Source organism: Serinus canaria, chromosome 1A, assembly GCF_022539315.1.
Source record: "Serinus canaria isolate serCan28SL12 chromosome 1A, serCan2020, whole genome shotgun sequence".
NCBI lineage: Eukaryota > Metazoa > Chordata > Aves > Passeriformes > Fringillidae > Serinus > Serinus canaria.
Window position 1 is genome coordinate 51,981,693 of NC_066314.1, and position 16,718 is coordinate 51,998,410.

At 44.4% G+C, this 16,718-nt stretch overlaps 1 protein-coding gene across 2 annotated transcripts in view; it reads right to left on the reverse strand.

Moving 5' to 3' along the window:
* Nucleotides 1-16,718, reverse strand: part of ABTB3 (ankyrin repeat and BTB domain containing 3) — a 175,719-nt gene that overhangs the window by 51,988 nt on the left and 107,013 nt on the right. For both annotated transcript variants that reach the window (XM_030237673.2, XM_030237674.2), the window contains exons 3-4: nt 15,738-15,942; nt 5,097-5,249 (exon numbers count right to left, since the gene is read on the reverse strand). In XM_030237673.2, the coding sequence (XP_030093533.1) occupies nt 5,097-5,249; nt 15,738-15,942 (358 nt within the window). The remainder of the gene's footprint in view (nt 1-5,096; nt 5,250-15,737; nt 15,943-16,718) is intronic.

Consider the following 16,718-nt stretch of genomic DNA (forward strand, 5'->3'; position numbering starts at 1 on the left):
ACCTGAGCTTAGCATGACTTGCTAATACTCACATACTTCTGTGTCCATGCTGACCTTTAAATAACATATTTTTCCTTCCAAAGTGTTTACTCCTGATGTATTTCTGGAGAAGAGCCACAGATTCCCTCAGCACACACTTTGCTCAGCTGAATGAGCCCCTTTCTTCATGTTTGTCTCCATGAGAACATACTGGTAAAAAACTAAATCACCCCAGCCCATTTCTTTCTACCTGGTCCAAAGGGAGGATTTTTTTGACCAGAACACAGACAGGATTTGTGCTTCTGCATCACTTCCTTCCACTTTCACGTGGCACCAATACTTTTCTGTTTCTACTGGAAATACCTCTCCCAATGCAGACTCAAAATGCATTTGCTTGTTTCATGGCTGAGGAGAAATCCACTTTTGTGGTTTACAATCATTCTGAGATTAAATACTGCTCTACAGCCTTTACCACCACCCTTCCAACACTCTGCTCTCAACATAATATATATTAAGATGCACATATAGTGTATATGTTACAGATGCACTGCAGTTTGTGTATTTTTATTTAAAAAATACATTTGCCTTCAATTTGTGGAGAACTGCATTTCCATTTGTGGAAAACTGCATTTCATCCCATTTATTCTGTTCCAGCCCTCAAGGTCATCCACTTTTTCCTGGATGATTTCCCAAACTTCCTCTGTCAGGACAATGCCTCTCAGCATCATGGCATCAGCAAATTTTAACTTCATGAGCACATTGCTATGATTTGTGCCAAAACCCTTTCTGAAAATTAAAAAAACCCAGCTTTTAAGAATGAGAGCTGAAGGTCCCTGCCTGCAACCCCCTCTCAGCCAAACCAGACATTGCCACCTCTCTCGAAGCCAGCCCCTGCTCACTTTTCAATTTCCTAACTAACCCCCATCTTCTTGTGTTAATAGATTCCTGCATGGACTGCATCAAACCTTCACTCAAGTCCAAAGAGATGAAATGCTACTGAATTTCCTTGGGGTAGAAAATCAGTTATCAAAAAAGTGATTAGATTAGCCTGGCAAGATCTATCTTTAGAAAATCTGTGTCACATTTTATCCCATTTTTCCCTCAACAACATGTCTTTAATCAGTCTTTGCTTGAAAAAACATTCAGAGGCCTTGTACTAACAGCCTGGAATTTTCCTTGGATCATTTCTCATCCTTTTCAAATGCTGGGCATTACTATTATTAATCCTTAGAGTTATGGCATCACTCCAGGCTTTGTTAAAAATATTTCCCTCTGACCCCCTGATTTTGTGAGGCAGCTTTTTCTCATCATTGGAATCGAGGTTATTTGGTCATCCTGATTTGAGTGCATTAAGCTGCATAATTTTCTCTTCCTTTATTACTGTTTTTCCATTTTCATAACCTTGTTGCTATTATTTGTTTTTCCTTTTCCAACAGGATTTTCTCCCCCCAAACCAGAGGCAAAGTTTTCACTAAAGTTCTTGGGTGATGGCCTCTGTTGGCACTGACAGACATACCTCACAGGTGCTCCAGCATCTTTACATCCTCCAGGATTGCCACGATATATTGCCACCAGAAATGAAGCCCCTGACCCTGATAAAAGGCACAGCAGCCTTTGAGCTGAGTGACACAGGATGTTCCTCCCTTTCTCTGCTTCTCTGCCATCAGCCTCCAGTCCCCAGCTGCAGTCATGCACCAGTGATCCTCCCCACCACATGTCTAACACACTGGAGTTTGTTTCAAACAAACATCCCACAGAATGGAGGAAGGAAAGATGTGCAAAGAGCTTCTTGTGTTTAGCTGGAGCAAGGGGAAAGGGACCCCTTGCAGATGTGACAATGAGGAGAAGCTAACATCTGTTTGCAGCCAGATAGAACCTACGAAGGCTGAGCAGTGATGCTATCATATACAATAGAAAGCCAGGTCAACATAGTTTTTACCACCAGGCCCCTTTCAGACAACAAATTACTGTCATGCCTTCAATAATAAAAGGTCTAGAATAAGTAGCAGAGTATCCTATTCATGATTCAAATCAGCAGAGAGCCACCTCAACTGATTACATCCTGCTGCCTCAGGTGGGTATAGGTGAGGCTTTATTTAAGTGTGCTGTTCCCACTGTCTCAATATCCTGGACACAACTCAGCCTTCTGTCTCAGTGAGCTGCTGTGCATCCAGCACTCAACCCATCTGTGAAACCTATCTCCTTGCAAAAGGTGGAAACAAGTGGTCTGTCTAAAGCTTTCACTCCTGGGGGAAGGTGAATGCTTACATCCCTGCTCATCTCCCAAAGCTGACGAGAGGAACATACTTTCTGGCACATCTGCTGCTGTAAAATGAAAAGAGATCAGGAAGGAGACAAGCAGCTCTTGACTGATTCCAGCTTCCCTCACTCCTCTACACAGAGCACGAGCAGCTCCTCTTTCAGAAGAGGAAAACATTGGAAGAAATTAAAGTGATAGGTTTTTTTTAAAAGGCTCAGAAAAAGGGCAAAAGAGAGGAATGAAAGGCAGGAAGAAAGCAGAGATGACTTACAAAGCCACAGAATGGGAACCTCACTGCTGGAGCATGTGATTGTGCCAGGAAGTGTCACATGGATTTGCAGGGAGACCGCCATGCGGGAGCTCAGATAAGAAGCTGAATGTTTGGGTTTTATCCAAACCGATCCTGAACTTCGAGATCCTGCCAATCTTTTCCTCTCCCCATATGCATGTTTTTCCATGGAAGCTGCATGCAAGCTGATTTTGCTTTATGCACTTGCAATGACAGGTTGTGAACTAACACTGTGGAATGATGCAGTGTCACCTGGGACCATGGGAACTTTTGGGTTCAGGCCCCTGTGTTTCTGGGACTGAAGAAGACTGCTACAAAAAGCCTAGAAATTGAACCATTTCCCAAGGTTCTAATTAATAAACCTTCCCCATAGAAGTCACAAAATTTATCAAGCTAGGTGCACTTAAATCCTCTAGCTTCCATCCGTCATGCAGCTTACTTGAAAAGCCATCCCCTGCAAAGTTGTTGTATTCCCTCCCCCAGTGTTAAAATGTATGGAATTGATGCTCCTTGAAGAGTTAAGAATTGGAAAAGCACCCTCCCTAATGGGGAGGAGTGAAGGGCTTGTGTTTGGCTTATGAAAATCAGGAATGCTGAGGGTCTGCTGAAAACAAATAAAAAATTACAGGCTACAAAGTTCCAAATTAACATCCTGATGACTCACATTGTTCTACAGAAAAGCTCAGTCTTCCCTTTGATCTCAGGATTACAGGCAGCCAGGGACTTATTTGCAGCTACGCAAAGAACCTGCTGCACTACATCAGCAGTAGGCACAGACCTCAAAATAAAACCCAAGGTACACAAACACTCATCTGCCAGCACAGCAGAGGGATTGTCATTTTGGGACATCAATGGATGTATCCAGCCCCTGCAGTCAAATACAGGCACACTGCAAAGCCTGGTCTCTCTAAAATCTTGAATTTGTCTCAGGAATAGTTTTTCCTTTTCATTCTCGTCTGATTAATCTCAGGCTGTGCTCTTCAGTCTCATTCCCACTTTTAAGACAAACAGGACAACAATAATTTGTATTCTTTATGAAATTATTTATTGATGGCAACTTTAAACTAAGTGCTGATTTGTTTCCCATAATTAATGCATTCTTCACATATAATACAAATCTCCACAAATTCAAATTACTCTGGAACTTCCTAATAAAAACTAAAATTGTGTAACAGTTACTGAGATTTTTATATATATATATATATATATATATATATGTGTGTGTGTGTATACATATACACACAAACATACACACCATCAAAGTAAAATTTTGGGTTGTATATTGTGGGGTTTTTTAAACCACAAGTATTTTACTCTAACTACCTTAATTTTTAAGACAGAGAATAGAAACATTGCTGCCTTATTTGCAATCCTACCTAAATACTTGGAGAGGTATTAAATTCATTGTGCCTTTTCAGAACCAAGTAGCAGGTCTTCAGACAATGTGAAGTGCCTGTATCTGTATGTCCTGACATTTCAGTGGGGACATAGAATGCAGCTCTTCTGGAAACGAGGGCCATGGTGGGCCCACCAAAGGGAAGCAACTACAGCCAAGTTCGAAATCTGAAATGCTCACGATATGGCTTTTGAAATTGCATATATTTTTTCAATTAAAAATTGAATAGCTGTGACTATAAAAAGCCTATGTAGATCTGGAAGTGAAGTATTATACTCTCTGGTGAAAGAGCACGTCAAGGCCATTGTCAAGAGAAGGCAGCTGCTCCCATGCAGGTCACAGCTAATCATGTAAATCAGCCCTCAGCTTTCTGTATTGCAGGAAAGAATGCATCTACTGCTGTATTGAGAGGCAGATGCTGGAAATTGGGGTTTTTGGTACATATTTTGAAGTAATAGCAGTGAATCATTTCTGCTTTGGCAGATTCAGATTGCCTTTTCATACGAACATCAAAACCAAACATATTTTTGACTCCAGAACAGTCCTAGGACATACTTTTATTTAAGTACATAATAATAAGGCAAAACAAAAACATATCCTGACTTCATTAGAAAACCAAAAGATCACATCTGATACACAAAAAAGTCACATTATCTAGGCTGACATTTACAAGTAATTTGAGTGGACATTACCATGAAAAATACAATTTTACTTTAAGAAGTAGTCTTACCTCTAAGTTTAAATGTGCCCTTAAGCATTAATGCTGAAAACAAAGCCCTGAAAAATATCTGCAGCCCTGCCAATTATTATTCGGTATTTTATAGCAAAGCAACATGAATCAGACAATTAGCAGAAGGTTTCAGCCCCTCATTAGCAAGCAGAACCTAAGAGGAAGAGTCAAAAAAAAAAAACAACAAACCACCACCATATAAGCCCTGATGAGCAGATGACGGGCTCGATCGGGCAGTGAGATAGTCAGGCACCCATTACTATGCAACCAGCTTATCCACGGATGTGTGCAAATACCAGGAGCTGATTTTGCAACACACACGATGAGCACTGGAGCATCCCTGCGTCTCCCAGGCAACAACAGAGCCCTGTGCCCGCCCGCCGTTCCCCAGGAGAGAGACACATTCCACACAAAGCAGCCGATCTGCATCCCGAGGACTTACTTTAACTGTCGGGGCTCGCAGTCAACTCCAGGCAGCAGGAGCCGGGCCGCCTGCCGCACGTCATCGCTGTCCACCGAGAAACTGCGCCGGTGCCCCGCGTGAGCCACCGCCACCCGAATCCACTCCATCAGGGGAGGTAGCACGATGAACGGCCTGCGGAGCACACACACATCAGTGCCAAGGCACACTAGCAGCATCACAGTCACAGGTAGAGAGAAGTTGAGAGCAGGGGGGTGAGGCTGTGTGCGTGTGCATATATGTGTGAGAATATAAATATGTACAGAGAGAAGGGAGCAAGGATAAGGAAAGAATGGGAGAGCAAACCAGCTCAGCAATTTTCAAATAGGTCTAAATCAAGATGTCTCATCCTGTCTCCAGGGTAGGACTATTTGGAGAGTGAGATTTATGAGACATGCCCATGGGGCTCTACTTGGTCAGTGCACCCAACTGGCAAGTTCTCCTCCCATGCTTCACATGGTGCAATCCCAAAAAGAGGACAGGAGTCTGGCACAGGACCATGTCCCGCTCTGGCTGATGCACAGGCCTGGGTCCTCTTTGCAATAGGGACAGGAGAACAGACCTGGGCAGAGAGGGGATACCCCAACACTGAGATGCCAAGGATGGAGAGGGAATGCCCCAGGAAGTCTCCAGCACCTCCTGCAGATGCAATGGGCACCTTGTGCTCAGTGCTGAAAGTGAGGGATTTTGCAGCCAATGTGAAGGTTAGCTGTGAGCGAGGTCAGAAATCAGAAACCAGACTGCTTGGTCTCATGTTTAGCAGTATCAAACTGCTACACCTTCAGGTGCCAGCTGTTCTGCCAAAAAACATACATAGTGCCCCCAAAAGTGAATGTTGGGGTTCTGGGCCACGCCCTCATGAAGTCCGGGCACTATCAGAAACACGGTCCTTCACTCCACAATGCCTGGACACAGCCCCATGTCCCAGCAAGAGCTGCCCAAGCTGGAGATGAAGCATGCAGCATGCCATCTATGCTAAAAATTATTTGGGAACCAAGAGAAAGATGCCAAACCACAAGTAAAAACCATAGTTTCAAGTCGTGTTTCAGAGGAAAACTAATACAATAACTGCAGCTGAACACCTTGAAGGTCACTGCAAGTCTCTTGCTTGCCTTTCCTTCTGCGGTCCCTTTTCATGGAGGAAGGAGAAAAACAAAAGCCTGCATTAGCTGCAGAGTAGGCAAATATTTTACATTTTAAATGTACAATTTTACCTCCAAAAGTTATACCCTGAGAAAAATTATTTAAGAAGATGTTGACTCTGGAATATCCTTTTCCTGTTTATAGCTCTTTATGCATTTATTTCCCTTTTTGAGGACTTGGCTTTACATAACTCTGATATTAATATTTTTGAGGGGGGATGAGAGACTTCAGAAGCGCTGAAGGACAGAGAAGCCCTGAGGCCACTGACTCTCCCTAGGACGCTGGGTTCCCAAATCTCACAGGCACGTAAATGAACAACCTCTTTTTGAAATATGACATCTTTGGCTGAGTTGCCACTTCCATAGTTTTTCTATTCCAACACATCACTGTCACCTCAAGACCAGGCTGCATTTGTTTCCAAGGCTTTTGCTCTCCCCAGACCAGCCATGGCCACATAAGGAGGCAGATAAGGACAGAAGATCACCTCCCACAGCCCACACAAAACAATTTCCTAGCCCAGCTCATTTGTCATGAGAGTGGTGGGAGCTAGAGGAGGAAAAGGGGGGAAGCAGGGGTGTATTTGTTCCTGGAAGGTGACTGCTTCCCAGATCATCTTCAGAACAGAAGGGACCCTCTTTTGAAGCACAAAATACCTGGGAAAAAGTGATCAGTGAGAGTTTTTTCATCACTTGCTAAGCAGACAGCAGAAGTGGAGATGCAAATCACACTGTAAAACTGCATGTAGTTACAGATTTAACTACATGCAGTTTTACAGTGTGATTTGCAACTACATGCAGTTTTACAGTGTGATTTGCATTTGATTTTTATAATTGGTTCTAGGAACACAATTAAAGGAAAACTCAATTCAAGGTTATGTTTTGCATGAGTGAACACAGTTTGGATCAGAGAAATGAAGACAGGCTGGTACAGTGCCTTCCTGTAACATCTGCTGGGCCAACAGAAAAGCGGAGAGCTGGGGCTGAACAGGGGGCTCAGAGGTTCACACTTCTTCCTCCTCTTGTGCAGGACAGAAACTCAAAAATCTGCCCCACCACACTAAGGAGCAGAGCAAATAAAAATATTTACAGGAACTCAGATAATTGCACTATAACATTGCATTTTTTCTCCTTTCCCAGTCTTGCAAATTTCACCAGAAAAACAGAAATGAGCATGGCTATTTGGTGCAACAAATCCCAAGAGGAAAGGGAATCATGTTCTGCAGAAGCAGGGAAATTTTCTATAAAGTCCAATTTCAGTCCCTAGATGAGGATATGGAGCTTGCTCACAACATATTACATTCCTTTTTCTAAGGGGAAAAAAAAAAATCACTGCATATCTCAGCATGTCAGGAACTTTGTATTTTGAGACAAGAACCAAATATGGCTGAGTGCAATAGGTTAAAAATACCCTCCAAGAATCTGTGCACCATGTGAAGGGTTGGGTTTTTTCTTTTAAATACTGCTTGTGTGCCAAAGAGGAAAGAGGAACACAGAGTGTAAGGGTGTGATAATCCACAAGATAATGTGACATCTGCAAGAAATATTTCACTTTTCAAACAGCGCCGTGTGAAAATGGGTTAGCCAAATGCATCACATCACTGGCATATACACTGATTTATCTCTGGTGCAAAGGCAGGTACCAACCAGGAGAATTCAGTAATTTTGTGTTCCAGAGTAGACACAGAGCACATAAGTCATCTAGTTACATGCTTTGGAAGCACATACCTTAATTAAACTAATCTAACCATGGCGCTCAGCTTGATTCTGTCTGAAAGATACGGGAAATCAAGAGCAGCTCAGCTGCTGCACAAGCACCTTACCTGGGCTGCAGGTGAGTGAATGCTCTAACTTCCTCCTCCAGCCCTTCTCTGTACCTGTGCTTAACTTTAAATGCATGCTTCCAGCCACTAATTCCATAGAGTTAAGCGGGAACTTTAAAAAAAAAAAAAAAAAAAAAAAAAAAAAAAAGCTTTTTGGCACAGACTTGTGTTTTCCTGAGCTCACATCTAAATGGAAAAATATGCCAGATCAGGATGCAGGGAGAGGTCTCTGCACAGAGCAACTTGCATCCCACACACAAGAGCTGGGAGGTGGGGGAAGGCTGGGGGAGGCCAACACAAAGCACATCCCCAAAGGGCTGGATCCTTCTGGGCCCTGCCCCCCTGCCCTTGGCAAGGGGGCAGCTGGCTCCTCTTGGAGTGTGCCTTCTCCTATTTCATCAGAAAAGACAATTATGAGTACCCCACCAACCCTCACATCTCTGGTTCCTCCCCCCAGGCAGCATTCTCCCCTGTTCCCTCCTGCCACCCAGCACTCCTCTCACATCTATTTTTGAACAGCTCAAGGTCCCATAAGCTCCTATGCCTTGAAGACAACACCAGCAGGGTGTTGCAGGTAGCAACACCCTGCTGGCACCGCTCCGCAAGGGACAAGTCCTCACTGTGCTCGCTATCAGAAGTCCTTCTCCCCACTGCCTTCACACACTGCAGCTCCCTGCCAGCACCCTCCCTCCAGAGTGGGGCAAACAACCCCTCCCTACCCCATCACACCTCAAACTTATCCCGGTTTTGTGGGGCGGATGTCTCCGGAGCACTCTGAATTACAGAATGACTCATCAGAAAAGCAGATGTTATGGGGGGAGCCTAAATGTAATCATAAGAGGGGTTCCCTAAAGCCTGCACTCCCTCCAGAGCCACACACAGTCTTCCTGGGCTGCCCACCACCTCCCCTCCCTTGCCTGCTGGCACACTGAGGTATTAAAAATCCTGTCATGCATATGCAATAACTCAGGCTTTTCCATTATTATTAGCAGTAGTAGTAGTACTGTTATTGTTATTGTTGTTATGGTAGCAGTCTACCTGTATGTAAACAGGAGAAATTGTCAGGTGCAAGACCATGAGAAATTGTGCGCCATAAAATGCAATAGGATGCTTCATTATTTTTGCATGGGTCTGTGAGAAGATGGATGAAGCTCTTGTCTGGACACCAGCTGCTGCAATGCCAGATTTGCAAAGCACTAGGGTCAGCACTCTGACAAATTCCAGCTCCAAATAATCTCTGGCCCTGGTTTTTCACAGTTCCTACCATCTTTGCAGGGTGCAGAATTCTTGCTGGCTGCTGACCAGCTTCACAGTCCACCTCCTGCCCAGAGCAGGGCCACTACCCACAACCACTCTCTCCTTGATTTCCAGCAGTTCTTCCCTCACCAGCTGCTCCCTCTCCCCTACAGAGAGTAAGAACACTCATCACCTTTGAATGCTCCTAACATAGGCTCACAAACCCTGGATGGGCCACCAGCCCCTTGTTCCCAGCAGAGCCTACAGCATGCTCCAGGTCCCAGAGCTCATCAGTGCACATGAGAGATTCCCAGACAATCAGAGCGCTCCAAGGGAAAAAAAATCATCATTTCAAGTGCAGCACAACAGCCTCTCTATTTCCAGGGGTACTTCACACTGCTCTTCTCCAGATACCGACGGGGCCCTTGCCCCACCACATGCACTCATTCACTGCCTGTATTAAATCAAACTTTAGGGAAAGAACTGGCTTTATAGTCACATTGGGAAGAGAGAAATCCCCGAGGCACAATCCTATCGGGATGTGAATTCCGACAGCTATCTCCTGTTGTCCCTGCCTCTAGGTATGGGGTTTCTTCTCTCACTCCAGCCAAGGATTGCTGACTGCCAAGCTTTATGCATACAACAGGCAAATTGGTACACAGAGGTCGCTGCTGTTTAAATTTGCAAAAGTTACCAAGTAAAAGTTAAAGATGCTTCTCAGAAGCATAAGGCTGTACTTTTACATGAAAAAGCCTTTCTAGATAAAGGTAGGGAGATGTTTTTTTCTTGCAGATATGAATCAGCAACTTTAACGTTGTAAAAAGCTCTTTATATTTGTTTGGTTTGTTTATGTTTCCATTGGTGGTGTTTAAAGAAAATCCCAATATATGAACTGAAAAGCATCCTAAGTTCTGACAAGTTTTCACTAGGAAGATATGATGAAAATATATATGCAATGCTAGTCTATTTTTAGCATTATTGAAAGAGAGAAAAGCATGGGTTTTATCAATGTAGAGCACACATTTCAGACGGGTTTCTGGGCTGCAAAACTCATTTATATTTACACCATAAGCTACTTGTCTTCAGAGAGAGCAAGTATTTTTTGATGCCCTCAAAAAGCTGCCAGTCCCAATCCTTCCCAGAAACTCAGCAGTGCCAGCTGATGCTCCATGTGAGTTCATGCAGCTACTCCAGGCTAGGCAGCTGCTCTGCCACCCCAGAAGCCCAGCTAAGGGTGACCTAAGTAGCAAGTTCTGCATCTTGTTCAGGCTGAAGGATCAAACCCCCCTGCTCTCACATGAGCCTCATAAGACCTGCCTAGGCAGAAGGAGGATTTATTCTTTGGCTTTTGTGCACCAAGACATTGGTGCTCCAGAGTCCACAAACAGGTATCTGCAAATAATGGGTTTTGAACCCACATCCAGGGTTGGAATGAGCTGTCCCTGTTATCTCTCCTGCATTAAAAACATTAATGGCCAAGACTTGAAACACAACTAAGTCAAAGTGATGACTCAGCCAGCAACCACAAAAGGCAAATATTTCACTGGCAGTTTAGACATCGGATTTGACACGAATGGCAATGGCATAAATCCCTGAGGACACACAGCATTCAGAGTGCAGCACAGAACAGCCTGGATATCATGTAGTTCTCACAGGGCTGCATGCAGTTTCCTTTATTTAAAAAATCCTATGGCCATCCCATGGACAGCAGTAGTCCAGCTTGATAAATTAGATGTAGAATACAGACCCAGCCCAGCAAGAATATTGCCATGTAAGAGCTGAACTACAAATAATGCCAGAACTATTTCTTATAACATGTACCATCTCACATGCTGCAGGCAGCTCCAATAACATTGCTGAAAGGATTTCTAGGAAGTGGAAAGTTTGATATTTAGCATACAAATCTAGAGGACTTAGGTAAGGATTCATTGGGATTCCTTTCCAGTGGTTCCAAGTCAAATCAACTCTTCTCTCAATTTTGACTTCAGCAAGGCTACAGCTTTACTATGTGAAGCTTCCAATCAAACAGTGGATAAAAATAGATAGGGTTACATGGGGCTATGGCACACTGGCACACCAAGCATGTGTAATCCCTTCTGCATATACAGGTTCATTGAGGTTTCACTGTAGGGCTCCCATATTCCCAGTGCTTTACTTGTTTTTCATTAGCATTCTTCACCACTCTCCCCACTCTCTTCTGGTCTTTGCTGGAGACTAACCTAGCCAGGGAGTCTGTACCACACAGTAATTTAAACCAGGGACACTTTTCCCTAGTTCTCTTACTGAAATTTTTCTACAGGTATAATCTGTATAACTGCTGTAGCAGTTACAAAAATGGTCTGAAAGAGTTCAAATTATTTTAAAAATTTATTTTAATATCATGGAACACTCCTCTTATTAGAGGAGCTGCATCACATTAATTAGCCAGCTACACCAATAGCTATCCAAAGCATGAAACAAAATTGAGGTAACCCAAACTCTTTCCATTAATAATGAATTACCACAGTCTACAATTTGCAGGTGTATGCACGTGCAGGGAACATATACCTTTTTCTCTGTGTGTCCATGTGAGCATGCAAGGCAGGCAGAAAGATTAAAAGTAAGCAGTAACAGCCCATAGGACTTTCCTAAGGGACTGCTCCCCATAGAGGAAATAATAGTTAAGGAAAAGTGAAAAGAAGGTTAAAACCAGACACATATCCCTCAACTCAATTAAGATTGGAGGAGAAAAGCTAACAGGTGCCAGGGGGGTACAATGCTCCTCCAAGGTGGAGCAGCAGAGGAAGCACTGGAGAAGGGACTTGGCTGCCTGTGAGCAGAATTAATGGGTGGTTCTGAACTGGCTGAGCTGCTGAGCCACAGCTTCTCAATGAGTTGTTAATGGGGAACACGGCAAGTTAGGAAGTAATGAGGACTTTGTCAATACAGCTGTGGATAAAAGTGGGTAAGGAACCACTTAAGGAAAAACATCACACAAATCTGCAACCACAGATTCTGCACTTTCCAGTCCTTTAGAAATTACTTGCAATAATTTTGGAAGCATTATAGGGGCTGACAAGCCAAACATAACCACAGGACAAATCTTTTTATTAAGCTAGGAGCTGCAAGAAAGAAATCTTAACAACAGTACCCTCATCTACAGTTCTTTTTCAGTTTTTTTTAATTCCCAGGAAAGCAAAAGAATCACAAACCTAAATATTCTGCAGGCTCCTGCAGGTGGAAGCACTGGAGGAGCACTGCTTTTGTAGGCAACGCCCAGCACAAGATAAATGGCTTCAGCACATCCCAGCTGGGTGCAATAGGGAAAGGGGATCCCACAAAGAGGTCCACCCTCTCTCTGTACCTCCACGACTGACAAAATAGCCTTCTACATGGTATCCAGGGTCAGCAGAACTGGCTGCCAAAAAACCAGAGAGTCTCAGCCAAAGTGGCCAAATTGAAGGAATATGAGTTTGGGGTGGGAGGGGATCACACATCCATCTTATGGTTGGGTTTGTCAGCATTTAGGAAGTGGGGAATATTTTCCAGGTTTTCTAAGCAGTTCTGGCCACTCTCCACTCCTCCCCCTCCATGAAAGCACTTCCCCTTCCACAACAAGAGTTTCACCATAGAATAATTTTTCCCTTTTATTTTCTGTAAAGGTAAACAGTATTAAAAATATACTGCATTCTCATTTCTTTAATTCCATGAAGAGCAAACACAGAGAAATGGTCCCTAGAAACGAAGTGCTGGATTTACTCAAAGGTAAAAATCCCTTTTTATGTGTCCCCCAAGGCTCTGAGGGAGGTACTGCTTTCTGAGCTGGAAAGTGCTAAGCCAGGCAGCAATGCCACCATACTGGATTCCCCTCTCATATCCAGCCTCTGCACAGGAGGACATGTACAACCTTTGCAGTTCAGCCTGATTCAGAGCCAAAATCCAGGTGGGCTGGAGATGAGTAGGAAGAACGGGATGGTCTCATGATGCCATCAAGCCCTACAAGTGCTGCGAGACTTCTTTGGCTGCATCACAAAATCCTCTGTTGCCTGGGCTTGTACTGTCAGGGAGGAGGGTGCCAAAACAGTAGCCAGGTTGGCTTCACAAAGAGCCAAAGACAACCCCTATTTCATGAAAATACTGCCTCTACAGCCAGATCCACACTGTCCTGGTTTCTCTGCACCAGCAAGGACACAGAGAAGCCAAGGATGGGGAAAGATGCCTGGACCTTCTTGCTTCCTTCTGGGCTTCTTACAAAATAAAAGCCATTGCTGCAGCTGGAGAGCAAATACAGCAACAGACACATCACAAATCTTGCAAATATTTTGCAGGCCGAAGTGTCATGTTTAACAAACCCATCTCCCTGCAACTCACAAACCCCATCATGAAAACCAAAACCATAAGAGATAAGTCATGGACCACAAAGCATGACTGCCTGTAAAAAAAACAAAATATGGGAAATGGGTAGGAAGGCTCCTCAGGGAACTAAGGAGCCTCACTGTTCTCCTTCCCAAGTAGCACAGGGTGGTTCCATCCAGCTGGTGAAACTCCAGAGCTCAGCTCCATGGGAATGTCCAGGCTCACACTCAGCCCTGCGCCGCTCCCACTCCGGCACTAAGTACTAATGCATGTTTGAATAGGCAGCAGGAGATGTATCTGCTCTTTCCAGAGGTGACCACAGGCTCTTGGCAGTAACACCAAGTACTTGCTCTGGCCCTCGCCGCACGCCGCAGTCAGTCACTGCCCTGCCAAGCGAAGGCGTCCTGCCAGATGGAGGGTTCAAAATAAAGGGAAGAACAATCGCCTTAAATAATCAGCATTTCTAGGGCTCTAATGAAGGGGACATGTATTGAGGCAACCTCAGAGAAAGGAAAACCTATTACAGCAAATGCTGAGAGTGATTTTTCAAATATTTCTGCCCTTTTTCACTTTTGCACAGCAAAGTCTGAAGAAATCTTACAAAACCACAGGCTTAGTTTTATTCACCCCTATATTTCCTCTGGTTCCAGTGGCATTATTCCCACAGATGAGAACTACAGATCAGGTGAGAGTACATTCTAATTTTTAAACAATTTTTTTGTACATACTAACCACTCCTGAACATGAGTTAGGCCTTCCAAAACAGCAAGACTGGATGACAAATAATGAAATTAAAAACAATTTTAAAAAATAGACAAAATTCTGTATCCTTGTCATTTCCCTTCTGTTTTTTTTCATACTTTGGAAATAACAGAACAAAAAGTGACAACATGCTCACAGAGCGACCCAAACTTGAAAAGAAACAAAATGCCATCCAAAGGCAAATGGCAAAATTCCCAGTAACATCATTAATGCCAGAATTTCATCTTGTATGCTCTTCTGCAACTAATAAAACAGTATTTCAATTAAGATATCATATTATATACCATTTACAAGTACAGACACAATGAGACCCTCAAATGCTGCTTTTGAGATGCAGACCTTGTCCTGCGATAATAGCCAAGCCCCATATGTGCAGATCAGAGTTTGGCTCACACGTACAGCGCCATACATACTCTGGGATGTAAATGTGGAGCCCAGCCTGAAAAACCAGCTTGCATTTGCATCACCACAATACCCATCCTAAAATTCGTATCCAGCATTTTCTAAGCACCAGCCATTTCTCTCATTTCTGTACTGGGGCTGCCTGGTTTAGGGCACGTGAGAGTGTGGCAGGGAAGCAGCAGAGCCTGCCCCAGCACACAGCTGGAGACATTATTTTAAAATAGGGTTTGTTGAGCTTTTCTTGGGAGATGGATTTATTCTCCTGGTCAGCAATCTGTCCCCTGGGCTGGTCACCCAGCCTGCCAGCTTCAGAGGCATCTCCTTCTCACCTTACATCAGACCCTGAGTCAGGACAGGGCCAGAGGCACACCTCCTTGATGCTGCCCATCCCTGGAGCAGGGACAAGAGCTGGCACTTGCCACATCCCTGGCCAGGACAGCCCCGAGGTCACTCCTGTGCCCCATTACTCAGTGCGGAAGGAGCCCAGCATCTTTAATGACCTCTCCTTTCTACACACTACTCTATTCATTTTCCACTTCCCCAGTCACAGCTGTTGAGCCGTATTAACACGCAGGGGAAAAAAAACACATTTAAACCCAAACCTGCTAGGCCAGAAATAGAAGTTCTCATTTTCTTTTCCAAAACACAGAATAGCTGAGCAACAACGAAAGGAAAAGGAAATCTCTCCCAAGCACATCTGGAACCAATTTGCTGTCTGTAGCCACTGGGTGTCACTTTTGATATATATTGGTTCAGCCACGCAGCAGTTTGGGGAGAGAAGTGGATTTCAGGGAGGTGATCCCAAACCCAAGCAGACTGCTCCGCAGCCTCTCGCACGCAGGCTGTAATTAGCAATTAGCCAGCCAGGCTGATTTATTAACAAAACATCCTCACCACGACATCAAGCACCATGCAGAGGCTCTTACCTCTCAGTCTGCAGTGTGACTTTCGAGGGCTCCACGTTGGGGTTTTCCCACTCCATCTGTGGACAGTGCATGAAGTAGCAAAGGGTGTACAGGGCCTCTGGCTCCCAGTAGAAGGATCCCTGCTTCTGGTGCATGGGTGTCCCATTCCCGTGTTGCTTGGCATTGAGGGGCTGCAGGTGGTGCATTGCTCGAGACACCAGGTCACCTGGAAAAAAGCAAGAGCCAGGTGAATGCTAGGCTGTTCAGCTGCCTCTCCTGAGTTGCAAACTGACAGGCAGGCTGGGTTGGTCTTCCCTTCCATTTAACTTCACATATGCAAACAGTAGAGGGTAGGACAGGATTCTGGGCGCTACTCATCACCAGGATGAACTTTTACTGGTGGTTTACGTGGTGTGTTGTGACATACCCAGGCTGCAGACAAGCCCACAAAGGCCTGCAGGAGATGTGTTTTTGAAAGATGGTGGTGTGGGCAGCATCAGGCTAGCCCAAAGCACCACCATGAGAGCTGGCGTGCTGAGCCAGGATCACAGTTACCTACTTAGCAGCCTTTGGAGGATGCCAAAACCCCACTGCCCCAAAAAATGACCATGCAGTGTGCCACCAAAAGCTTCATGCTTCTGGTCAGAGTGGAAATGAAATCCAGCCCCTTGGAATGAGGCAGTCAGATAACACACAAAGCACTGCAGGAGGATGTAAATGAGCATATGGGTGAAGAAAAAAAGGGGGGAAATATTACTAAAAGACAATATAAAGAATGTGCAACCAAAATTAATTTTTTAAGTCCAAGCTAGGCCTGGAAAACTTCATTTTAGCAGAAAAACAGAACCTATGAAGTAGGCTAACCTCACCCCCCAGGTTTCCAGAGCACAGAGGAAAACAAAGAGCAAGATTCTCATCATCCCCCTTCACCAATTTAGTTTGCGGCACTCTCTCACAAGGCAGATGTAGGAATCTAGTCACAACATGTGGAATGGGATCAGC